The sequence below is a fragment of the Bubalus kerabau genome, chromosome 15 (genome assembly GCF_029407905.1).
Source record: "Bubalus kerabau isolate K-KA32 ecotype Philippines breed swamp buffalo chromosome 15, PCC_UOA_SB_1v2, whole genome shotgun sequence".
Classification (NCBI taxonomy): Eukaryota; Metazoa; Chordata; class Mammalia; order Artiodactyla; family Bovidae; genus Bubalus; species Bubalus kerabau.
In genome coordinates, this window is record NC_073638.1 from 66312805 (window position 1) to 66340069 (window position 27265).

Below are 27265 nucleotides of genomic sequence, written 5' to 3' on the forward strand. Positions count from 1 at the left end.
TCAGGCGCCAAGAAATTGGGGTGCATTTCCCTTCTGAGCGCCAAGAGATGAATAGCTCAGTTGAAAGCCACCCAGGAAACATTCTGGAGGAAATTCTCTGGGGATGATGGTGTATGAGTATTTTCTCTGCTCATTAAATCCTCACCCGCCTCCAGGGCAATTCCAGGAGAGACTGAGTCACTCAAGACTCATGGTCTGCCCGGGGCAGCCAAAGGCGATTCGGCCACTGAGCGTGATTTTGGCCTGGTTCAGAAGGGGATGCTGAACAATAGACCCTTTCATCAGGCGCCCATCACATGGGCATCAGGGGATGGGGGCGAGAGATGTGGGGCAGCAGGAATGCTGCCAGCCTTCTGGACTGGCAGACCTGGGTGGCAGCAGGGGCTGTAATTGCCAGGAAGACTCCTAGATGGAAACTTCTGGGCTCCTAAGACATTAAACAATCACAGTGAAGAACAGAATGGTTTCTTCGTGTCCCATTGACACTGTGGACTGTGGCCTTTATTGGAACGGCTTGCTCAGGCCTCTTACAAAAGCAAGTTCAGTCGTCAGAGCGCTGGACAGGGGATCCAGAATCTAGCAATTATGGACCCCAGAGGGCCTGCTTCTCTCACAACTGGCTGGGGGCCATGCTCAGTCGTTGTGGATTTTTGTTTCCTCTTGTGTCTCATGAGAATGTGGTTAGCTGCCCCCTATTATCCTGCCTGGCTTTAAGCACGGGTGATCCAATTAGCAATAAAGCCTTTTTTTTTTAAAAAATTGACTTTTTCTCTTCCTAGTTCTGATCAGAATCAGTTCGATTAGATTTGTGAGTTGCATAACCTTTTCCAGACATGAGCTCAGCAAATCAGACGATAGAAAGAGGATCCTGGCTAACTCATGATAAACAGTATAAAGGTGAAAATGTGGAGAACCCACAGGTGCTTTTGGCTTGCATGTGATTGACTCCAGGAGTTTGATGGAGTGAATGGAGTGTCATGCCCCAGCTGGAATGGCCTGGTCTGTTGAAATTTGTAGGCTGGTCATGAGATATCTCAAAATGTCACAGGGACAGCCTGTGGTCTGGCATCCCAGTCCTCGGCCAACCTGTCTTCATTCTGTCCTGCCTGACCTGCGCCAGAGTCCTCAGACTGTAAAGGGCAGAAGAGGCCTGAGGCTGCAGCTGGGGTTGGAGTCTTTGATCTTCAAGGGGACGATGGGAAGAGGACAAGTAGGGTGAGAAAGAGGAAGCCAGCCTTCTGTTGGGGAAAGTCAGCAAACACAGGGACCTCCTTGGCATCTTTGCCTCGGGGAGAGGGTGTAAGTTCCATTAGTGCAGGTTTTCCCACTGACATCTTCCCAAGCTCTTAGGAGAAGGGCCCTACCCTTTTAAGCCTTTGGTCCTGAATCAAGAGACCTGTGATCTTAAAATAATACTTGAGCTTACTAGCTCAAATTCCTCTCTGCAGAGCCCTCTTTTAATTCTCACCTCTCTGCACCTTAAAAACCACGTGAAGAAGAAGTAGATTTCCTGTAGCTTAGCATCTGTCCCACGCATGAGGTGCCACTTAACACTGCAATGTGATCAGCCAGACTGCCCAGTCGGAAATCTGGTCTGCTGGCCCCTGGCTCAGGTCATTCCTGTCTTCTCAAAGAATCAGTTACCTTCTGTGTCAAATGGGGATAATAAAAGTGCCTGCCATATACCACCACTGCTGTGAGAATTAAATGAATTTTTAGGTGTAAAATATTAAAAACTTCATATGGGTCCAATTAGGTGCTGGATGAACGTTTGCAGTTATTATCATGGCCCTGGAAAGTGCACGAGTCACTCAGTCACATGAACTGGCCTTCTCCCGGTCTTCAAGAAGACCAGCTTCCCCAGGCTCACAGCCTACTCTGGTGGGACCAAATCAGGAAAAGAAATCTCATTCTGCCTTAATGCTGCCTCACCCTTAATGAGGAGATGACGGAAGGGGCCAGGCCCATCTAGGTGGCGCCTGTTGGAAAACACACTAATTCGTTTGGGGCCATCTGGAGAAGTCTGGCTCGGAGAACTGAGTCTCTGGGCACAGCATGACTGCAGATGGTCTCCCGGGGTCTGCACGTGGGGTGCTCCGTGTGTGTGCTCGAGAGGTCGCAGAAGATCTGGCCTCAGAAGGGGCCCTATGACAGGATGCAGAAAGGCCTTGCTCATCTTGGAGAGGATGACTGTGAAGTCCAGACAGACAACACTGGTTACAGAGCTGAAAGTTGGTCTCTGCAACGTTTGCTTTCGGGGAAAACAGCATAAGTTCTCAGAAGCAAACGCTTCAAGACATTTGAAATACCTCCTGGGGAATTCTCAACCAGAGCCAGCTGCTGATTCTCTTAGACACGATGCGGGGAGTGGACCTGAGACGTGTTTTGTTTGTACCTCACACAGTCTGTTTGTCCTGGGGGGAGTAGGGAGCATTTCCTTCCCTCCTTCATTTGTTCCACGTGTGCCTTCCTCTGTGGTACTGCACAAGGTCCTGGGGAGAGACGCAGTCACTGCTCTCAGGAAGCCCACAAGGAAGTTCCAGAATTTTAGAATCCTGGAATTTCTAATTAATGAAGAAACCTTAAAGGAAGATCCCCTGGAAGAGGGCATGGCAACCCACTCCAGTATTCTTGCCTGGAGAATCCCGTGGAAAGGGAAGCTTGGTGGGCTATCGTCCATGGAGTCGTAAAGAGTCGGACACAACTGAGCGACTAACACTTTCACTTGAAAGATAATAATTTCTTATAATTCTTTACCTGTTTCTGTCATAGACATCTTTGAGAAGCTAATGGAAACCCAGGGATGCTGTCCCCAGCGAAACACCTATACACGTGTACACGCTTGCAACATAGATACGTACATACACACAGAATCTTGCATATAAGTAATTTCACAGGTTTATAGAGCCCTGAAAACCCGCTCATGAAAACTTCTTGTCCCTCAGCCCTACTGGTCAGCTGTATGACATCCCCTCACCCACGCTACTCACCTCCTAGGAAAGTCTGGAGACCCTCAGACAATGACAAGTTGGGTAAAGATTACACAGTGTGGTACTCTCAGAAGAGGCTGCGATTTTCTTCCACTTGTGAAGCGACTGGAGCAAACCAAGAAGCTACTCATCTCAGGCCCTAGGCAAGATTTTGAAATGTGCTGGGGTGACTTTACTAGAAAGAGCTATTTTTCTTGATGTGAATCTTAGTGAAAAATATAGGCAAGATTAATGGTGGTATGGGTCAGCTTTGGTTTATCCAAAAACAAATTTACCTAGAACCCCGCGGAACTGGTGGCATAGCACAGGAGTTGGAACCCTGACTCCCCCACTTGGGTGACTTTGGACACATTATTTAATTTGTTTGTGCCTCAGTTTCTTTCTCTCTAAAATGGGCTTGGCAGTAGTGCCTATTCCATAGCCCTTTTGTGAAAATTAATTTAGCTGAAGTAGATCACCCACCTAATGAGTATAAAACACCCATTGGCTCTAATTAAGTGCCAAACATCATACAGAGTGTTTGACATGCTTCGTCTCATTTCACAGTCCCACAAACCCCGACTGCACTGTCATCCCATCAAGGAGAAGGCTGAGTGTCAGAGAGGTTAAGGAGCTATCTATCTGTGTAACCCAGAGCTAGTAGCAATGTCAGGACTTGAAGCCAGGGTATATCTTGGGTATATCTCCTCTAAGTTGAACTACAAGGCTTCAATGTGAGTTGGTGCCAGAGAGTGGATTACACAGGTCTCTTGGTGAGCACGTTTTTTGTGGTCTTCCCAACAGGCCACTGATAGAGTTCTTCTCACATGGGTAGTGAGATCCCTGGGTGCCAGGCCCATGGTTCCTCTGTCCTCCTGGCAACCGCATCATAACAAACACTCTTCCTCCTTCAGACGCCACCCTGAATCTGAAAGTGGCCTCCAACCATTACTGTTACCCATCAGATCTCAGAGGGAGGAACATGGGATCATTCCTTTATTTCATGATTTATTGGAGACCAGAGGGCCCAGCAGAAAGCATTCCTGATTCATGTCCAGCTGGACAGGCTTATTGGAGAGATGCATTTGGCCATTTACTATTAGGCCCTTGAGTCACGGCAGCTCCTGGATCACAGAGATCTCTGTTTATCCAGAGCGATGCCCAGATATCTGGGGAGTTCTGCCTCTCTACAGGTGTTGGCAGTGTGGCCATTGCCATGGACACGGGTGGCTGTCCTTTGATTTGTGGTCCATGGCTACTCATGCCTCAGCCTTGCTCTAACTTAAACCTTGGGGATATTTCTGGCTCTACATGGGAGAGGTTGAGAATGCATAAAATGTTTTGTAAATTGGGTTTAGAAGTAGTGGCCTGGTGGTTAGGCCTGTGGTCTCTTGGTGCCCAGACTGGCTGGGTTTGAATCCTGGCTCCATTGTTATGAGTTCTGTGAACCTGGTCATGTTTCTTCCCTTCTCTGCACCTCAGTTTCTGTATCTGGAAAGTGGGGACAATAATATTACCTACCATATAGTGGGGTTTTACGGATAAAATGAGTTAATACTTGTCAAATGTGTAGAAGAGTGTCTAGCCTATACATCATAAGTGCACAATATGTGTCAACAGCTATTATTGCTGTTAGTATTACTGATACCCTTTGGGGGTAGTAATTTCTGCTTGTGTAAGTGTTAAGGAAGTGTTGGAAAGTCTTCATACATTCTGAAGACTTAACGGATACACAACCCTGAAAGGCTTGGTCCTTTTTAAGGCACGAGGGACCCAGAGGGGAGGAAATGTGAATACTCTTGACCTGAAATGAAGGTTTTAGAACCGTCTTTGGAATTCCCAGATGGCTGAATGCCATCAGGGCTAGGATGGGACCTTTTTTATGTGTGAGACTAAGATTAATATAAGCTGTGGAATCCTCACATTGCATAGAATTTCTTCATTCATCCAGCAGCCTCTTTTCTGAGATCTACTGCATGCCCTGTTTAATCTTCGCGTTTCTGGGAAGGCTGAAGCTAGATTTTATCCATGCTTTCCTGTCTTGGCTGACCATAAGCACACACGACACACACTATTCTCACGCACACGTAGAGACACCCTCACACTTGCATGTGTGTGTTGTCTATCAAGGGATATTGTTTGCTCCTCCTGGAACTCAAGAGATTTAATTCACAAGTATCAATCTGAATGGTTCCTTTCTCATTTGCATATTCTACATGCCAGGTGGCAAACTCAAATTCATGTTAATAACACAGAAACTGCCATTTAGCTCCAAGCCACCGTCCATGCCTCAGACTTTATATTTAACCTGGGAGTGACGGCAGCCACCCGGCCGCGTGCAGACGGCCACGCCCTGCCTCTCCTGGCATCTGCTGAGATCTGTCCTAACAGTCTCACATCCAAAAAGCTGATTGGGAGGCTTTGTTTCTTTTTTGTAAGCTACACACAGAGGGCCTCCGGAAGGACAGTCACTCAGCGCAACAGTTTCTCTTGGCAAAGATTGGCCAACCGAAGCCAAAGCTGAAAATGTCAGTAAAAACAAACAGGATTTCAAAAGCGCCTTGTCCGTTTCCCTCCTCAGTGCTCCTCTAGCCTCATCAGCCAAGCGTTGTGTGAGTGGCTTCCAAAGGACACCATTAGACCAGAAAGGAAATCCCCCAAACACGTTTGCTCCATCTCACCTAGTTCTGACACTTTTTTAAAAGCACCTACATGCTGATGAAACAAAGAAAAGAAAACCACTTGATACTGCCTTATGTCTTTTCAAAGCTCCATTTCTTCTTTTACTGTGTTCAGAATCGAGAAAGATTGTGGAGAGGTTTCACAGTTCTCTTATCATCTCGGTTTGCTCTTTGTCAGACACTGTTTTCTCGTGGTTGGAAGCTACTTCCTGCTCAGAAAGGAGAGAGCAGTTGTTGTCCTTACAGTTCCATTAACACTGATCCTCTTTGTCATTAGGTCACAGTTTTTAGGCGTATCCCTCCAGAGTGAAGACTTGCTCTAATGATATAAAAGGATTCCTGAGCACACGGGAATAAGTGGATCAGAGTGTGGGTTTTGGTGTTAAACAGACCTAAGATGGAATTCCAGCTCTGCCACTTAATTGCTGGGTGACTTTGGGAAGTCATTTCATTTTTCTCAGCTCCAGTTTCTTCACCTATGAATAACATGTATATAACTTACCTATAAGTCACCTCTCAGGGTTCTTGAAAGATGATGCCACACAGAACCCCAAAGAAACTGGGTACCCAGGGACACTGCGGTCACAGGCATCCCCACCCTGGCTATCAGCTTGGAAACATATTGCTGAAACAGAACAGCTGGGATTCAGGAAGGCAGCTACAGGCTCTGGAAAGCAATCCTCACTTCCTTGGGCAGCTCACTTTTCTGAGCCTCAGTTTTCTCAATGATGTGCTCAGTCGCTCAGTCGTGTCTCTCTGTGGTCCCATGGACTGTAGCCAGCCAGGCTCCTCTGTCCATGGTATTCCCCAGGCAAGAATACTGGAGTGGGTTGCCATTTCCTCCTCCAGGAGATCTTCCCAACCTAACAATCGAACTCAGGTCTCTTGTCTCCTGCGTTGGCAGGTGGGTTCTTTATCACTAGCGCCACCTGGACAGAATGTACAAGTGATGCTACTTTCCTACATCTTATCTCAGATTTAAGCATGAGGCAGAGATGCTTTGACATGCTGCAGCGAAGGTGGAAGGCTCTGGCCAGTAGGGAAGATTATCTGGCTTTGCAATGAGGCTGCTCTAAAACAAAATTCTTACCCTTTCCAAATTATGGATGCAGAACAATCTAACTGTTTCTTTTCATCCCACAGATCTGAATATAACCTGCCGATATGCAGGGGTATTCCACGTGGAGAAGAATGGTCGCTATAGCATCTCCAAGACTGAGGCTGCCGACCTCTGCAAGGCCTTTAATAGCACGCTGCCCACCATGGCCCAGATGGAGGCGGCCCGGAGCATAGGGTTTGAGACCTGCAGGTAAGGGACCAGCACCCGCCTACGCCCCAACTAAGCCCACTGCGGAAGGCAAGCTGCCTGGGTCCAGGGGGCGGCGCTTAGACCCGGAAGCGTCCTCTCTGACAGCTGAATGGCTGGTTGCCTGAAGAGTCGGCCCCACCCATGAATTTCTGCAAGTCAATCTGGAACCAGTATGATTACTAAAATTTAAGGCCAGCTAAAGACACCTTTGTGAGTCACAGCGGGGTTTCCCAGGGGAGGCTTTAAAGGTCGTAGGTTGGAATCCGCTTGCTAGAAGCTGCTGTCAACAGCGCGCTCTCTGGGCTTTGAAGAAGCCGGCAATATCATTGTCAGAACCACAAGAAATTGAAAAACCAAATAACAGTGTTTAAGATAAGTACGTGCCTGGTGGAGCCTTGACCCTGCAGACTTGGCTGAAGCAGGTTTTTCAAACTATTTTTCTCTCTTTTGATTTTGTTTCTCTTCTGTGTTGCTCTGATTTGAGAGAAAAGGGCATGAAAATTATTAAGATGTATATTATTATAAGTGATTGCAAAGCAGTGAGAGGGGTTGAGGGAGGCCTCCTGAGCTCCTCCTAGCGGACCTCGCAGTGCTCAGGGAGCAGTCCTCAGGTCCTTCTGCTCCACGAACAGTTCACAGCAGGCTCGCCTGTGTGTACACACTCAGCTGCTCAGTCGTATCTGATTCTTTGCGACCCCATGGACTGTGGGCTGCCAGGCTGCTCTGTCCATGGAATTTTCCAGGCAAGAGTACTGGAGTGGGGTGCCATTTCCTGCCCCAGGGGATTTTCTCACACAGGGATTGAACCTGCATCTCCTGCATCTCCTGCATTGGCAGGTGGACTCTACCACTGAGCCACTTGGGCAGCCCTCACAGCAGGCATGGCCCTTATTTTCTGAATTTTTTTAATGGCCCTGTGGTTAGTGATGCACATTAAGAGCGAGCAGTGGTGACCGCCGTGGTGAGGTGTTTGGGTTTGGTTTGTCTTCATGTGAAGAACCCTAGGGAATCTGGACAACTGTGGTCCAAGGTTTCCGCCCTATCCTGCAGCCGCCCCTCTGCACTTCTGCAACGTGACGTTAGGTGACACGGTTCTTTTCTCATTAACATGCTCACATACAAACACAGGCTGCTTTTTAAAAAGTCAAGCTGCAGAACTCTTTTTGGAAACCATTCATTGTAAGTTAAGTGCATCTATCCCCTGTCCTTGGGTAAGGCACCTGTAGTCTGGGTAGGAACTGAGACTCTTAGGCTGAAGAGGAAAATGAAGCATCTTTTCAATTTTTATAATATGGTGACCCCTAGCCATGCTTGGCTAGTGACATCTAATTAAAATTAAATAAAATCAAAACTTTGGCCCTTGGTGGCACTATGTTTCAAGTGCCTAATTAGCCACAAATGCCTGGCAGCTACTTTATCAGACAACTGAGATTATAGAATGTTTGTATTTCACAGAAAGTTCTGTTGAGCACCTTTGCTCTGAAGCGAAGAGCAGATGTGTGCAGATATCTGCGTGTGTTCCAGCAGGGTCTGCTGCTAAGTCACTTCAGTCATGTCCGACTCTGTGCAACCCCATAGATGGCAGCCCACCAAGGCTCCCCTGTCCCTGGGATTCTCCAGGCAAGAACTCTGGAGTGGGTTGCCATTTCCTTCTCCAATGCATGAAAGTGAAAAGTGAAAGTGAAGTCCCTCAGTCATGTCTGACCCTCAGCGACCCCATGGACTGCAGCCTACCAGGCTCCTCCATCCATGGGATTTTCCAGGCAAGAGTACTGGAGTGGGGTGCTATTGCCTTCTCCACAGCAGGGTCTGGGAGAATATAAAAGGAGCAGATAGCTCAGGTAGCTTCTGAACTTGAGGTGTAGGCTGCAGTGCAGGAAAGTTAATTAGCAGGTCCATTTATTCTATTCCTAAGGCTAATTATTTAAATATGGCCCTGACTAGGCCAGTGGCCTAAGAAAGTGGATTTCATAAGCTGAATTTTGATTGTGAAATGCAGGCAAGGCAAACTTATGAAATACGGAAATGTTCTTATATGCTGAGAACAAGGGAAGTTCTTACTGTGCCCAGTGGCCAATCGTCCAGCCCTTAGACGCTGGACAAAGGGCTTCTCAGGTGATTCAGTGGTAGAGACTATGCCTGCCAATATAGGAAACATGAGTTTGATCCCTGGATTGGGAAGATCCCCTAGAGGAAGAAATGGCAACCCACTCCAGTATTCTTGCCTGGACAAGAATGGACAGAGGAGCCTGCAGGCTATAGTCCATGGATTGCAAAGAATTGAACAAGACTTATTGACTGAGCACAGCACAGACCCCAGCTCATCCATGTGTATCCCTCTCTTAATCCTCAGACTGCACCAGGAGTTGGTTGTGTGACTCCACTTTGCAAAGTAAGCAACTGAGGCTTAGTTCTGCAGCCTATCTGGGCCACATCACTTGCATGGGGAGGAGTCTAGACTCCAGGCCAGTTTCTGAGCCCAGGGCAAGATTTAATGACCCAGCCCTCCTGAAGAACTGAGAGCAAAAGAGAGATGAAAGTCTGCTGCATGGATGGATTTGCTGAGTATTTTTTTTCTTCCTGGGAACAGCAACCTACTCATGTAGTACGTGTGCGTGTCTGCTAAGTCGACTCATGTAGTATACACACGTAAGAATTTTAATATCCCTAACTGATGGACAGGGTGACACGTAAAACCTACAGTGAACACAATGTGGTAAAAACTTAGCAACAATTTACAGAGGGGATTGTAACTTCTAGAATGTCAGTGTTATACGGACTAGCAGAATGTGATGGGAGTAAAATGGGGAGTGGGCTCGCCAGGAGTTTTACTATTTAAAAAAGGCAAAGAAAAACGTGCCAAAGAAATCTACCGTTCCACCCATAGCTGGTTCTAAGTGTTGCAAAATGTATTTCCATAATTTCACTCAGGTAGCTATGAATCAGATACCTGCCTTAGGACAGGTGGGAGAGTCTCACAGGTGATGGGAAAACCTTAGCAGCTACTCTCTTCAGTCTGCCCCACCCTGATGAGTTGGGATCCTCAGATACATGGAAACGCGTTAATATTTAATTGTGCCCCTCCCCCCACCAAGCTCAGAAGTCTTTGGAGAAACCAGTCTGGCCGTGCAGATGAGGAATTAGTCATGTCAGCTTTTGCAATTTAGACATGATGAGTTCAAGGTGCTTAGAAATTTCAGACTCACAGCCATTTCTGTGGGTCTTGCAGGGCAACGCAGTACATACGTCGCCCCTGGCAGGAAAGATTGAAGGGATTTGGGCATTGCATTTTCAAAAACCTGCTGGATTTAGTGCTCTCCTTTTCCCTTGCAAATGGTATTTTCTCAGCCCACACCTCATTTTTTGAAGCATTTTAGATTTGAGAGAAATCGTGCGGTAAGTATTCAACCACCATGATGCTAGTCAGAGGCTGGGTACTGTATGTTGTATCTGAAAAGGATACACGTGTTTCTCCAGCATGCTCCCAGAAATGCCATGATGGGATGGAGGAGTTTAAGCACTTCTCTGTTGCTTCTGGAAAATTCCTGAGCTAATGAGGCTTTGCTATATACGTAATCATTAGTGGTAAAAGTTGCTCAGTCATGTCTGACTCTTTGAAACCCCATGGACTATACAGTCCATGGAATTATCCAGGCTAGAATACTGGAGTAGGTAGCCTTTCCCTTCTCCAAGGGAGCTTCCCAACCCAGGGATCGAACCCAGGTCTCCCGAATTGCAGGCAAATTCTTTACCAGCTGAGCCACCAGGGAAGCCCAAGAATACTGGAGTGGGTAGCCTATCCCTTCTCCAATGGATCTTCCTAACCCAGGAATTGAACTAGGGTCTCCTGCATTGCAGGTGGATTCTTTACCAACTGAGCTATGAGGGAAGCCCATTAATCATTAGTACTGGCATTTTAATGACTATCAATTTACTTCCACTGGCAGTGGAATCATGCCTGAGATGTTCATGGGACAAGAGGCATTGTATCTGGCATATATTAATAAGATGGCCCAGTTGGTGAAGAATCTGCCTGCAATGCAGCAGACCCAGATTCAATTCCTGGGTTGGGAAAATCCCCTGGAGAAGGAAATGGCAACCCACTCCAGTATTTTTGCTTGGAGAATTCCATGAACAGAGGAGCCTGGTGGGTTACAGTCCATGGGGTCGCAGAGAATCAGACACGACTGAGTGACTTTTACATGTTTAGAGCAATGAAGTTGGGAATGAAGGAATCGCAGAAAAAGGTGAGACCAGGAAAGAAGAGGAGGATAGATATGGGTTTGTGATTTATGAACTGAGATGAAAAGCCACCTAGTTCCCATCTGATGGGAGCCAGTAGTTTTCCATATTTTCTGGCAAATAGGAATGTAATGGCGGGCCAGAGTGGATCTCACATGGTAAATACGGGGTCATTTTATCTATGACTTTGGCTTCCCTCTGCTCATTCAAACTGATTGTTGATCACAGATTTCATTGGCAATGGATCGATTAAAAAAAAAATTATAGAGCTCCAAGAAAATCACTTTGTCTCCATCAGCCTTGTTGGTCCCTTTCACTGTCCCTCTGCTGTTGTTTTGGCTTTTGTGTAACTCAGTTGTTGAAAACTCTGACATGCCCAGGGGTGAGCGGAAGGAAGTTTTGTACTGCATGAAAAGGCCTCGGATGGGATTTTATGAAGTCCCTAATTACACTGTTGCAGGTGGATGACCTCTGGTTTTCTTTTGCAGGTACGGGTTCATAGAAGGGCATGTGGTGATTCCCCGGATCCACCCCAATTCCATCTGTGCTGCGAACAACACGGGGGTGTACATCCTCACATCCAACACCTCCCAGTATGACACGTACTGCTTCAATGCCTCAGGTTGGTCCCAAGTGGGTCAGCTTTAAGTCCTGGGTGGCTTTTGGCAGGCCTGCCTTCGGCAGCATGGCTGACAGTCTCAGCTTCAGTGGGGATTCATGCAGCCTCCATTCACATAACAGATGCTTGATGCTTGCTGCATATTTCATAAGTAGTAAAAAAGAGTCCTGTCTCCAGGGTGCTTACCTGCTATGTGGGAGAGGCCAACAGTAAGCAAATACATATGAAACCACTTTCATGAAGTCAGACAGTGACAAGTGTTGTAAAAAAGAAAGCAGAGCAAGGGACTACAGAGTGCTAGGGGTGCTTTTTTTTCTGAGAAGATAATCAGAAAGAGTGCCCATGAGGAGGTGGGTGTGGGAGAGCCCTGATGGGAGCGAGGGAAGGAAGCCACGGTGTGGTGGACAGCAGTACATAGCCAGGTCCGTGGGAGCATCAGGGCATGTGCTGACAATGGCAAGGAGACTGAGAGATGCAGGTTCGATCCCTGGGTGGGGAAGATCCCCTGGAGGAGGGCATGGCCACCCACTCCAGTGTTCTTGCCTGGAGAATTCCATGGACAGAGGAGCCTGGTCTGCAAGACTATAGGGTCTGCAGTCTATAGAGTCACAAAGAGTCGGACACGACTAAAGCAACTTAGCAGGCATGCACAGGCCAGTTACCACTGGGACTTTTCTCCCTGCCTTTCTTTTTGCCCATAGGGTTGGGCTCATCTTCAGAGAAGGGAGTGAACAGCACTGATGAACCTTCCTCTACTTTGGGGAAGTTAGTTCCACTGAAAAGTTTGAGAAGTCCTGGAGGGTATTGCATGCCAAAGTAGCTGCAGTAAAGTTCAAAGCGATGGGTTTCATTTTCTCGTATGCAAATTTACTCAATATGTTAGAGTGCTTTTTATCAATTTTCTATATGTTTTAAAGAAGAGTATTTAGTGATCAGTGACACACATTCAGTATTGTGCTGGGCAGAGTAGAGTGAGAAGGAACCAGAGGCCATCTTTCTTGTCTCCAGAGTTAATCTTGTCGAAGTCATGAGATGAAAAATAAAGGCGATAGGGAAGAATGTTTATTGAAGGAGAAATACATTCTAAATATCTTGGATTAGCGTTGGATGATGATGGGGGTGTTAAGTGGGCAACAGATCTTGATAACCTTCTGCTCTGTGCCAGGGATCACATTGGAAAAGATCCTTGAATCCATTTTAGCCTGAGACTGCTCAGCAGGTGGTCAGTGCCCACTGATGTGATCCTCCTTGCAAACTGGCCACAGGGACCAAAGCCAGCCCCATCTTAGCAGATGCCTTCTATAAGCTTAAAATGTCAGCAGTATTTTTTGTAAAACATGGCCTGTGGTTGACAAATGAAAATACGGCAGACCCTGAAAAGGGTTCATGGTGTTTGTTGCCTCTTTTCTCAGAGGTCAGGCCCAGCACTGGTGACTTCTGTGTTAATACAAAAAACTGACCTGAATTAGTTCATTTTTGAAGTTTACTTTCAGTAAAATGCCCATTTCTGTTTGGAAAGGAGAAATTTAGGGGAAGATTCTACATTCATCTGTTTATTTATTCACTCATTTATTCAACAAGCATGCACTGGGGACTCAGGAAGCTGTCTGTCCGTCTGTCACTGAGTGATTGGCTAGACTGAATAATTAACATTTCTCTTGGCTATTTTGGTGTAGTGGAGGCAAGGTTTATGAGATGCAATGTATCAGGAGGCTCACCTCAGAGTCTTTCTAACAAATCCTTCAGTTCAAGGAAACTCCACAGGCTTGATTCTTTCAGCAGTGTGATGCTCATTAAACAGAATGAAAGGCTGTCCAGTGAGGCCCTGTATCTGACATGGGAACACGAATGTATTGCACATTTGGGTCACCATCCATCTTAGTATGCTTGCCAGATTTGATATTCTTTATAAAAGTTCGGGTGAATTGGAGCATGAAGGGACTCCATTCCAACAAATGCACTAATCATTTGCAAAACTGCCTCATTGGTTTTGACATCCTGCTTCATTCTCCTGCAACTTTATTCCTGGAAATTTCCAGTGCACTACTGTTACCTGCAATTGTCTTTGAATTTGGGGGAGGTTATTCCATCCTTGACATTCAGATCAGATCAGATCAGTTGCTCAGTCGTGTCCGACTCTTTGCGACCCCATGAATCGCAGGACACCAGGCCTCCCTGTCCATCACCAACTCCCGGAGTTCACTTAGACTCAGGTCCATCGAGTCAGTGATGCCATCCAGCCATCTCATCCTCTGTCGTCCCCTTCTCCTCCTGCCCCCAATCCCTCCCAGCATCAGAGTCTTTTCCAATGAGTCAACTCTTCGCATGAGGTGGCCAAAGTACTGGAGTTTCAGTTTTAGCATCATTCCTTCCAAAGAAATCCCAGGGCTGGTCTCCTTCAGAATGGACTGGTTGAAGTCATAATCCAAGGCCTGCTTCTGGGACTGTGTCATATAACAGTTAAATCAGAAACATCTCACGGGTCAGGTCAGTTTCTGGTGGTGTCCCCAAAATAGATCCTGTAGATCTACTTTGCAGGATCTCCCAGGTTGGCTGTTTGTCCTGATTTTCAAATGAGACAATCACTGGGAATTTTTTGAAAACAGTAAAAGTCTAAAGAAATACTATTATTGTCTCCCATGACCTGCAGATTCCTCAAAAGCAGACAGAAACGTTCATCTTTTGCTCCTTGTTTATTCTGTGATCCATCATATGTGCTGAGTTAATGCTTAAAATGAATAAAAGAACTGATAGGTCTAAAACTTCCTTTCATTAATTCTTAGGCATTGCCATTCAGGTTTGATAAGAATGTTTCTTGACTTGTTTGTATTCGCAGACCATTTGTGGAGGGGAGTTAATATCTTAGATATGTTTACTGGAAGAATGGACTATAAGAAAATTATATTGGTTGGTTTCCCCCCCCCCCCATTCATTCAACAAATATTTTAGTGCCTCTCTAGCCAGCCCCATCACACATAAATGTTCTGGCCAAGAAAGATAAAGTTATTGCTCATCTTGTGGAGTTTCCATATTTCTATGGAGGTGGCAGAGGGTAGGGGATAGGAGATGTGCTATGCACAGCTATCAAGTAAAATGAACAAGACAATTTCAGCTAGTGGTGAGCCAGAAGAGGACATGAGAGAGAACAACTCTGCAGTGGTGATGGGTGTTGGGCGTGGTGAGGGGCTAGCTTAGATTGGATTATGAGGAATGACCTTTCCAAGGAGGTGACTTTCTCTTTGAAGAATCTCTCTTCTGAGAAATCTTTTAATCAGCCCTTACAAGAATGGCTATTTTTAAAACCTGCTTTTCTCTGGTTGAGTGTATAAAGCTGCCAGGTGTTTCCATTATGATGGCAAAGGATAGGCCAGTAAAGGGCATCGTGCCCTTTATATGTGGGAAAAGATGCTCCTAGGAACTGGGGAGCAAGCAAACCCTGCTTTATTAGACTTGTGTGTTTGTCCAAGTCATCAATACCCAGTGATTTATGGCAGGACATTGAAAATACTTGTGATAATAGGCTCCTTTGTAATAGCAGTTTGCATGCCTGCCTCCCTCTGTCCATCCATCCTTCCTTCCATCCATCCATCTGTTCACCCATCCATCCATTTATCCATCCATCCATCCGTCCATCTACCAACCATCCATCCATTTCTTTGTCCTCTTTGCCAAGAAGCAATTCTAGAAAAACTAACCTAAGAAGTCAGTTTTGCATTTCATCAGTTAAAGCACGCGTGCGCGCGCACACACACACACATGAGTATAAAAACTGTAATACACAACTGAATCCAGCCTTCCTGTAACAGCGAAGCCAGCTCAAAGCTCTCTGAGTTTTTAGAGCTTAACCAAGGTCCAGTTACGGAATAGAGCATTTGGACAGGAATGGAACCATTGGTTAAAGCATTCTGCAGGCTTCCTACAGTACTCAAGGGATGGCTGGCAGGGGGAAACTGTCAGAGTTTGCTTTCAAAGGGCATTAGACAGTGCTTTTCAAAGAGCTGCTCTCATAACATCTATGGGTGATCAGGTAGGCCCAACGTACAGTCAGAAATCATTATTCCCAAAGAAGGGAGGAAGTAGAAGATAAATGGAAGGAAGAAGAAAAGGAAGTCAGAAGTGTCTGTGATGATAATAAGCTAAAACAGAAGCCTCAGAAAATATTCTGGGCACCTGGACCAAAAGTGAACAACCTCAGAAGCTGTATAGTTAGAAGTATTTTATTCAGAGTAGGCACTTAGGCGATTAGTTAAATGCATTAACTAATACATTAACAAAAAGACAAAAGATTGGTTTTTTAAAAAAACATTCCTACCAAGTAAGTTCTATGTGGATTATTATAGTCTTTAGAGTCTCATGCTGTTCATGTTGATAAGTATTTGATTGCATTTGTCAGCCATGTTTTTCCATTGTTTCTGCAGATAACATTTTTTGCAGTGTTTCCCCTGTTTTTATAATAACAAATTTAAAAAATAACTTCTAATGTATGCCTCAGTAAAGAAAGACCATGTGTATCTTACTACCATTGTATCAACCAGCCTTCTATAATGCTTGGTATAGAGCATATACATTTGTTAATGAATGGATATGTTGGTGTGGGGACCTTCCAAAGATGTATGAAGTAAAATAAAAGTGAAAAAATGCATCACCAAGGTCAGAGAAGTTCCTAGGTGACTTGGTCAAGTTTAAGAAAATGATCTGGGATAAGTTATAGCAAAAGTCATCCTAGCAAAGAGAAATGAACATCAATTATGCTTCTGTTTTTTAGCGTTCTCATGTCTTTTTTTGTTTTCTACTTCATAGCTCCACCTGGAGAAGACTGTACATCAGTCACGGACCTGCCCAATGCCTTTGAAGGACCAATTACCATAAGTATGTATCTCTTCTCACCTTGGCTGAGTTTTCCCATTCTTGGGGAAAAGATCAGGTGCATTTCTTATGTTTCATATTTGAATGGAATAGCACTCATTTCCCTAAGGCTAACGACAGGGCTGCAATTTACTGTCCCTTTATTGCTGTATGGTTTACCCCAATGCATTCATTGTTCCTGAAACATCAGTTACCTGAGAGCTGCTTTCACATTTTTTGGCATCTCTGTGGACACAGCACTGTCATTTACCTGATATTTTTCCTTTATTTAACCCATTATTTTCTACTTAAAAAGCATTAATATAACTCCAAATGGAAAGCCAACACTTCTGGTTGTAAGTAAAAGGTAACCTTAGAAATAAATATAAATGTAAGAAAAATTAAATAATGTTCTTAAATTCTAGCTGTTGAAGGCTCCGAGTCTGAGCCATGTTCCCTTTCTCAGAGGCAGAGATTAATAGGTGTTAGGGGGAGGGACATTCTGGCCTCCCAAATTTTCTGTTTGATTCAATTGGAGTATTTAAAAATGATAATAAGAGTGCAAACTTCTTATGTGTTTCAACGTTATTTACACTATATCGACCTAAAATCTTCCTGATTATCCTGAGAAGTTGACACTGCAGAAAACACAGTATTTCAGCCAGAACTTTCAAACAGGTTAACTTGTTAACTTGATCTGATTGCCTCTGAGCCTCATGTTTTGAGAAGTATGACAGTGATGAGGAGGCTGGATTTCTGCCTCCTAAAAGCCAGACCCCTCGATGTGCAAGGTGACGGGAGTGCTCGTGGTGACAGGGGGACGAAAATCATTCCTGGCCCGCGCAGTTCCAGCTCCCCACAGGCAGGAAGTTGCCCCTGGCCTGTACCTGACAGGAAGAAGAGGGGGCCGGCGACTGTGACGTGCTCTGTCTGCGTCGGGCCTGGTGTGAAATCCAAGTTCTTTACAGTCTGGATGATCTGAGCCTCAGTTTTCTCGTTTGAGTAATGAATCAACATATAAGATTTGTCATGAAACTTAAAAAAGATAATGTGATCCATGCCCGGCCCATAGTAGATGCTCAATAAATGCCCCATTTCCTTGGTCCCAACAGATGTTTCTCTCCACATCAAGACCCGTTCAAGTGTGGTCCTATTTCTTTATCAGATCTCCGTCTGTGAAATTATTAGGGTGATGGAGACTTTGGATTTTTTAAAATTTATATTTGATTAATAGTTCCACTTGGACAAGATAGATAAACAGAAGGAATCTTTAGTCCTGCCCATGGCACATAGTAGAAAATCATTTCAGCTAAATGCACACTTGTGCAGCGAGTGACTTATACTTGAAGGCAACACATTTAGAAGAGAACTATGAATGGAAGCCCTTCTCGCTCTTTCTCCTCATGTCATTCTAGTCATTTTCTTGTTTAAACCAAAGATTTTGATCTTTATATTCACTCCTGTGTCCTCATTTCAAGTTGAATTTCACAGATGGCAGCGCCTCTGTCAATATTTCAGCATGCTGTTTTGTTAGCCAGGACTGGGGGTTCATTGAAACTGGAAACATTTTCCGCTTAGAAAGAAAATCTAATTCTTCATGGATTTGCATACCTCAGAGGTATGGTTCCAGACCACAGCAATGAAGCGAACATTTCAATAAATTTGGGGGAGTTTCCCAGCACATGTAGAAGTTACATTTACACTATACTATAATCCAAGTGTGCAGTAGCATTGTCTTTTTTTAAAACAAATGTACGTGCCTTAATTAATATTTTATTGCTAAAAAATGCTCACCATTATCTGACAACAAAGAGTTTCCACAAAACTTCCGTGTGGAAAACACAGTATCTGTGAAGCTCGATAAACTAAAGTACTAATAAAGAAGTTATGTCTTGTATTCCCTGATGAGACTGATTGCCTCTTTGTCTCCTACTTTCTCAAAATAGATGGAATTAATAGCAACGAATATTACATGTACCTGAGAAGGAAGGATAGGGACCAGGCAGGAGAATTATCATTTATTGAGCACCAGCTCTGTTTTGAATACTAGGCTAAGTACTTTCCATACAATGTATCATATACCGCTTATAACAGAAGGTAGTCTCATTCCCATTTTACAGATGATGAAACTGAAGCTCAGAGGGTTGCCTACCTTGTCTAGAGCCACACAAAGCTGGGATTCAAACCTGGGGACGTCTAAATACACCCTCTCCCCCGCTTTCCCACTTCCAGAGTGTGTGAGTGGGCAGGGAGGGTTCACTGTCTTAGTGCATCAGTCACTTTGTCTTCCCCACTAGAGACGTAGTTAGCTGCTGTTTTGCTTAATAGAAAATAAGAATAGCTCTGAAGCCACTATGAGATAAGCCACCGTCTTTCCTATAGTCAGAATCCATCAGCTGTCAGGTTCTGACAGTGGCTCCTGTCTTCCAGCTATTGTAAACCGTGATGGCACCCGTTATACCAAGAAAGGCGAATACAGAACTAACCCAGAAGACATCAACCCCAGCGTCGTTAGCCCCAGCAGCCCTCCTGACGATGAGATGAGCAGCGGCTCCCCCAGTGAGAGAAGCACTTCAGGAGGCTACAGCATCTTCCACACGCACCTCCCAACTGTGCACCCGTCCCCAGACCAAGACAGCCCCTGGGTCTCCAGCAAGCCAGAGAATACCTCGGATACCAGTAAGGAGAATGAGTCACTGTGCTTTCCAGTAGCAGTTCGTTCACAGGGATGTCTCTGGTCTGTCTGAGGGACATGAACTCGTGTGGATAGCGTCTGTCTCTAGAAGGTGGTGACATGCTTTGGGGAGGTGGCCTCCAGCAGTTGTTGGTGTGCTATATCATTGACTGCTACCGCTTACAAAAAAAAAATTTTTTTTTCCATCTCTAAGAAGTACCGTACAGGAAATTTTTCAGAAGAACGTCCCTTGTTCTCTTGTCCCAGAGAAATGCTGACAGTTGAGACCTGATAACACAAGCTAGTTTCATTTTGGCACATTCCCTTCTTGTTCTTACCCATTTATGGATAAAATTGTTTCCATAAAGTCGGGATCATAAAATATGCATACCATTTCATCTGCTACTTTTTTTTCAGGTTCATTTTATATGTTTAGGTTTTAACTTGATTTATATTCATATTGTTAACTGGGTAATAATTAGTCATACTCTCCACTCATGATTTGCTAAACAATTCCTTTGTTTTTGGCCTAAGGGAGTGTATCTGAAGGAGTTATCTGATCAAATTAAATCTACTTACGGGTTTTATATCCCAGCCGGTTGGGGAAGGCTCTTCATACTTGCTTGGTTATGTGGTAACTCATCTTTGGGACTGCTGGAGTGCAGCTATTCAGGCTCTACATGCAGTTTCTTTGGGGTTTGGCCCAGGTGTTTCACTTTCATTGGAAAGTGTTTACATCTTCCTCTGGTCTTCTCTGCTTCCTTCTTTGCTTTTCCCCCTACGGTTTGTTTTAAAACAGGTTTCCAGATTGGCTGTGTTCCTTCTGTGGAGGATTATTCAAACCCAAACAGGCCTTCTGCCTCCTGAGCAGCTTTCCTAGTATGGTGTGGATCTTTTCTCCTGGCTGCGGCTCTCGGGGGGTGAAATTCTGGTCTCCAGAGAGTGTGGCAGAAATGTCCTGGTTTGCCAGTGCTCAAGACGGGGCCCTTTTCTATTCTTCAGAAGCCAGGGTGATTTGTCAGAGCACTGTGAGTTAACGTAAGGTCACTTTCTTGATGGTGTTTTAAATTTCTGTTAGCAGCTTGCCGAGGGAGGGGCACAGATAAAGCTGGGATCCGGTCATTCCCCACAGATTCTTTGAAGTATTTCGAACGGCAGATATTTTCAAATTTCCCATGATTGCCCAGATCTCTGGAGACTGCATTGCAGTATTGTCTGTAATCCTATGAACAATCCTGCTTTTAAAATTTATTTGTTTTAATTGGAGGATAATTACCTTACAATATTGTGATTTTTTTTTTGCCATACATTAACATGAATCGGCGTAAGTATAACATATGTGCCCTCCATCCTGAATCCCCCTCCTACCTCCCTCCCCACCCTATCCCTCCAGGTTTGGACAACCCTTCTGGAGAGAAGCTTCTGCAAACCAAGCAGGTGGAGCTGCCAGTTACTTGCTCCTTCCTGAGTTCCCTGCCTTTCTAAAGTAACCACTTAGAAGGTGTTCAGGGAATGCAGTTTTAGCAAAAGCAACAATTAGTGGTCTCAGCAGGAAGCAGATCAAGGCAGTCTTAAAGTACCATTTCCCTCCAAAGAAGAAAATCAAGACAAAATGTATCTTGTGGGAACCAGATGAAACTAACATTTAAGCTGCTAACAGCCTATAGAAAATAGTATTTCACATGTGCCTCAGGAAGGGCAATGAGGACATTTTATAAACATTCATGGCACATCCTTTAAGGACCATAGCTTTCCTGCCTTAGTCAGCAAACGTATTTTTGAAGTCCTACTATGTATCAAGCGAGTCTAATGCTTGGGACCCAGTGGTAAACACCATTAGAAGGTAACATTGAGGAAAAAGTAAGGATTAGTAACCTCATCTTTCATTCAACCAAAATTTGAGGTCTGAGCGACTGAACTGAACTGAGTCAGACATTGATCTTGTTACTGGGGACTCAGAGGTGGACCTCCCTTCATGGAGCCTGTTTCCTATACAGAAATCAAGGGAATGATTTGGTTAAGTATGTTTACTTAACTAAAACATAGTTTAGCATTTGGGTTGAGAAAAGAATTGTGCTCTTCTCTTTCCAGAACACTTAGCTAAGTTTCAGTAGTGTAGGAGGAGACTTATATGTCTAGCAGAGTAAGTCCAGAGCCAGCCTGAGGGTCACGAGAGTGTTGTAGGATCCAATGTGGCAATGCTGAATAAATCAGCTCACACAAAGAACGGTGTCAAGGAAAACAAGCAGGTGGAAACTTGAACGTAGCCTGTTCAAGTGGCAGACTCGAGAACATTAGCACTGATAAGTTCCTGAGCAGACCGTATTTTCGAAGCCGAGTGAGGAGAATCCCCAAGCGTCATAGCTACTGGACTGAGAGTTGGGACTTAGCGAGAGGGAGTGATAACAAAACCTCCCTAATGGATGAGGAGGGCAGAGGTCAAGAAGAAGGCTGGATGAGCACCAAGAAGTGCATCTTTGGCTTGTGTGGTTGATTCCATCCTTAAGGGTCCTTGGTGGGTGGCAATAGGGAGAGCCAGTGAGAACGACCATCTGGGAAGCGTTTGACTTCCAGGAAGCCTTTTATTATAAATGTTGTTTTTGGAAGCGCCTTCCTGGAGGTATGTCGTCAGCCTTTTTGCTGTTGGTGATCTGGAATAGTTTGGAATCCAGAAACTTAAACTAATTCAGGAAGCAGACTCTTGCCTTGGAACACTCTTATCTCCTTGTCTTCTGGGTATAATTACATATACATGTATATTTATTATATGTATAATAACATATAATAATATATTTATTATTATTTTTGGTCTAGCATGGTCTACTTGTGTGGGGAAGATTGAAAACTCTGCTGGCTAGGCGAGAGCTGTTTACAGTTTCTTCAACTCTCATACACCTCTTTTTCAGAAGACAGAAATAATGCCTATTTCTGTCCTGCTCTTGTATGTTTACTTCCTGTTGGTTTCTACCGGATGTACTAGAGGGAGAGGGTGGCCAGAGTTCTGTACCTTTAATAAAGTTTCTGAGCTAAGCATGGGCTGTCTGCAGGTTTTCCAGGAGGATACCCAGGTTTAGCTGGCACATCTGGTGTGAAATTGGCTCCTATCTCTCTAGTCCCTTTTATGCATATAAGTTCTTTGTAGCACAGAACATACTGTGTAAGGAGTTGACACTGAATGTGTATAGAGTTAAAGCTTTTAATCTAGAGCTCATGGGCTGCCAGTAGGCTCAATGATAAGCCGTAAGGTATTCAAGAGCCACCAGAAAAAAAAATGCAACACTTTGAAAACATGTATGTATAGGCTCCCTTTTTTGAGGAGAGCAGCCATAACTTATATTAGATTTTCAAAGAAGTATATGACTCAAAATGATTTTTAAAAATCTCAACTGGCTTAGAGGTTTATCCTGATGATTTTTGCCATTCTTCAGGGAAACAGTCTGGACTCAAGTCCAACTTGAGAATCAAGTGGGAGATTTCAAAATTGCAAAATGGCAATTATCCTTCCTCTAATTTGAAAAGAATCCAGAATTTCTCTAACTTGGGAAGTTTTTGTTTCCTTTCTGAAAACGCATTCTGTATGAGAATTAAAAGCGACAGAAAGTGATAAATGGATTCTTGAGAAATCTTTATCTGATTTCAACACTTGGAATATACACCCTTTGCAAAATTCCTGCTCAAGTATAAAGCTTGACTTGAGATTAATGAATGTGGGCGGAACTTGGAAATGCTAGTTGTCATTACAAGCTTCCTCAGGTAAAATGACAAAAAGATCCAAAAGTTACAAGCAAGCACTTCTAAAGATACTCCAAAAATAAATGAATGAAAGCAGCTTTATGAAATGCTACATAGAAGGCTTCCAGTTCATGGCTGGGTCACCTAATCAAGTAGATATAAAATCTCTTTTCCCTCACGGCTTATTAAGTTGCTACTTGATTTTGTTCTGACCCTGTATTCAGGGGGCTTCCTTTGAAGAATGAGTAACACTGTATGGATAAGCATACTGAATTTGCATTTCTGATTGTTGTCCTAAGATTCTAAGAGATTTGGGGAGCCCGGAAAGATAAAATCAGGCCTCAATCTTCTCTAATCTTCATTCTATAATATATGCATACATTTTATATAGAGAGGACTGGGAGTAAAGATTTTCTGGAAAGACCTCACTAAATGATGTTTTCATAATTGATCCGGTTTCTTCAACTTTGTACTCAAACCACCATGCAGCAGCTCAGGAGCAATGTCATTGGATACGGTCTTGGTTTGGTAATTCACAGCCTAAGACTCAGGATCAAACAGCAGCAGTGACAGGTAAACTGTTACGTCTCTTGCGTCTCTGTTGTCTTGAATGCCAAGCCTTTCAGTATTAAGGGAAAATACCTCATTATTATGTCAAAATTTCCTATTGATGCTCTGTCACCATCCTTAGGGAGAACAGAATCTGGCACCATTTGGTTTAATAGAGAGTCCAGTGGATCTGGGGACACGACTGGATTCTGCTCAATGTTTCCCTTCTTGTTTCCCTTCTGGCAACATGCACCTAGAATCAGAATTATTTTTCCTTCAGATCTTTGATTAAGAGATTCAATCAGAACACATCCTCTTAAAAGAAGTCTATTAGAAAATGCATATTCCTAGTTTCCGCTGATCTAATTAACACAGCCAATAATAATAACAGAGGAAAATACTGATTAACAGATGGAAAGTGTAGGCCCCGGACAATTGTTTGGACATCTGCTACCTCAACTGTAAAGTGTAGGAAGTGACCTGTGCTTGATGTCAAAATCTAGGCTTCTAACAAGCTCCCTGGATGTTTGACTGTTCATTCTAAGTAGCTGTAAAGTGTTTTGACTTAAGAGTTTTTGTGGGAAAAGATTCCAAGTGTGTAACAATGGGATGTTGTTAGCATATCTTCATTTACTAACTTTTGTTGTTGGAGGATATGACCATATATCAAAATAATTAGAACTTTTTTAATTCAGAAGAAGAGTTATAAAAAAGATCCTTTACAATTGCTTAGCTTATAAGACTAAATAAACTGTATTTTTTATTTTGACAAATATTCCTGTAAGGAAAATAGTACTGATATTATGTTATGATTGCATATGATAGTGATTAAGATAACGTTGGAGGGGTGGGGGAGAGATTGAATGCACAATTTAAATAATGGTATTTTTAAAATGTTTACAAGGTTTATCTTCATCAGACAAATGTTGTGAAGGAAAAGGTCTTGTCAGTACTTCTCCTTGGACCACTTCTGGGCTCTCTTGATAGCTAGAAAAAAGAAGTCTAATTCGCCTTACTATTGTATTGGGGGATTTAATGATGGTTTCAGCCTCTCTGCTTGAACTTTGCTCAGTTTTTGTATCTACTGTTTTCTGGCACTAGTGGTGAAGAATTTGCCTGCCATTGCTGGAGACATAAGAGATGTGGGTTCGATCTCTGGGCTGGGAAGATCCCCTGGGGAAGGAAATGTCAACCCAGTCCAGTATTCTTACCTGGGAAATCCCATGGAGAGAGGAGCTTGGTGTGCTACAGTCCATAGGGTCTCAAAGAGCTGGACACTACTGAAGTGACTTAGCACATAGCACTATTTTCTACTATTCTTCTGACACACATCATGGCTACAGAAATGGCAGTCTTTGGAAGTTTCCAATCAAGACTCTGGCTTCTAGTCTTGTTAGTGAGATCATTGGGTCACTTCAGTTTGTCTTTCCTGATTGAGTATTCTATTTTCAAAAACTGAGTCTCAAAATGTTCTGTTCTGCTTTGCAAAATCTAGCATTGATGTACAAGTAACCATGGGCAACACTGTTTGGGAATTTGGACTCTAACTGGAGAAAAGTGGAATGGCATCTCTTCCAGGCTTTCACCTCAGCTGCCCGTCTGCCACATGTCTGATATTGTTGGGGCTATGTCTCTGAGGCTGCGGGCAGATGTATCACACCCTAGATTCTTGGAGGATGATATTGGTTGACCAAGATAGAGGGTAGAAGGCGAAGAAGGTGAAGGCTGGAACTCCGAAGAGCTGGATTTTAGAAGCACAGACTGTTACTTGTTAGTTGCCCAGTTGTGTCCGACTCTTTGCGAGCCCATGGACTGCAGCACACCAGGCCTCCCTGCCCCTCACCATCTCCCAGAGTTTGCCCAAGTTCATGTCCATCGCACTGGTGCTGCCATCCAGCCGTCTCATCCTCGGACGCCCTCTTCTCCTTCTGCCTTCAATCTTTCCCAGCATCAGTGTCGTATGTGGAGAGGATCAATGTCTTGTTCAGTCAACATTTCTAATCATCTAATCTCGTACACAATTTCTCTGCAAAAAGATCTTTCTGATGGTGAGGGATATAATACTTTCTGTAAAAGCTCATTGGTGGATAGTTCTGATTATCACCTTTTTGTTTCTATTTATGTGTTTATCTATTTAGCTGCACAGAGTCTTCCTTGTTTCTCACAGGCTTTCTCTAGTTGTGGCAAGCGGGGGCTACTTTTGGTTGCGGAGTGAGGGCTTCTCATCAGTTTTCTGGTTGTACGCCAAAATAATGTTGGGAACGCACTGTAGCTTTCATTTGCGTTCAGAGTTACAGAAATCAAATGCTAGAGAAGATCAAATCTAATAGCTGGATGAATAGCACATTGTGAATACAACTGAGGGATTTTTAGAAATGACTGACATGTGTTTAGATTCCAAGATATTACTGAAGGTGGCTTAACCCAACAAATAGGCACATGTGAAACTTTTTTATTCTGTTCTTGACAGCCTAGCTTTCATGGTGTATGCTTAATAATAAATGCATCTGAAAGCATGGGGGAGTTAATCGGCGTTTTTGTCTTTTACTTCTTTGGCAAGGTTATGTCTATATTTATTCTTTTAACTTCCTTGAAAAGAGTACTCCATTGTAAAGATCATACCCAATTGTCTTTAGATCTATACATTAGCTGGAGACCAGAATATAACAGTTTGGAGTATAGAAGTCAAATCTCTCACTTCTTTCTTATAATCTTGGGAATTCGATGTACGTTCTGTGCCTGTTTTTCTTCCTTTGTGAAATGGGTCACTTGGCATTCAGCTCAGCTACTAACGCAAGTCACCACAACAGGTACGGATTCAAGTATCATCTCAGCAGGCTGGGAGCCAACTGAAGAAAATGAAGATGAAAGAGACAGACACCCCAGTTATTCTGGATCAGGCATTGATGATGATGAAGATTTTATCTCCAGCACCAGTAAGAATAATCAATTCCTATAGAACCATCTGTGCCAGGCTTATCCATTAATCTGAGTGATGCCCGATAGGATCTTTCTTGGGAAATAGTTAAAATGAGAAATGAGCATAAGCCTGTGATCACAGGTTAGTTATGCCTTGATGAGATTATGAAGGAAGAAACTGATTTTTTTTTAATGGAAGCCAAAATATCTTTGGAGGAGACATGGGGGAAATCTTTTATAAAATTCTCAATGCCTCATGTAAATCCTTCCTGTTTTGTTTATTTAGGTGTTAAAGCTGAGCTATAACATGACAGTGCCAATTATTAAAGACAAATAGTAAAGCCATTGCATCATAGTATCCAAGTTTGTGACAGTTATAAAACTTTTTTGAGAATAGAGATGGAAATTGAGCTGAAAGTTCCTTTAAAAAATCAAAAATTGGTCTAATACTCTGTCAGTAACTGAGTTTCCTATACTTACCTGTTCATGAGCTAAGATACTGCTGAATGCGATGAGATTGCTGAAACTGACTCCATCACAGCTCTGCCTTTTTTTTTTAAAGAGAAGATGTGCCTTTGGTGTGCTAAATGAGTTCTCTCAGGGCACCGAATTCCAGTCTGTCCTATTTGAACCTGAGAACTTCATCCCCAAAAGTATAGCATCCCAGGAGGAAGGGGTCCAGAAGAATAGCTTAGGCCTGAAGGCATTTGAGTATATGACATCAGT

General features: G+C 43.8%; 1 protein-coding gene across 4 annotated transcripts in view; it reads left to right on the forward strand.

Moving 5' to 3' along the window:
* CD44 (CD44 molecule (IN blood group)) overlaps positions 1 to 27265 on the forward strand; it is an 88664-nt gene that overhangs the window by 29063 nt on the left and 32336 nt on the right. For 3 of the 4 annotated variants that reach the window (XM_055549308.1, XM_055549309.1, XM_055549310.1), the window contains exons 2-5: positions 6794 to 6959; positions 11690 to 11823; positions 16621 to 16689; positions 19096 to 19344. In XM_055549308.1, coding sequence (XP_055405283.1) covers positions 6794 to 6959; positions 11690 to 11823; positions 16621 to 16689; positions 19096 to 19344 — 618 coding nt within the window. Of the gene's footprint in view, positions 1 to 6793; positions 6960 to 11689; positions 11824 to 16620; positions 16690 to 19095; positions 19345 to 26430; positions 26557 to 27265 lie in introns of all 4 variants that reach the window. The other variant, XM_055549311.1, reaches the window with a different exon arrangement.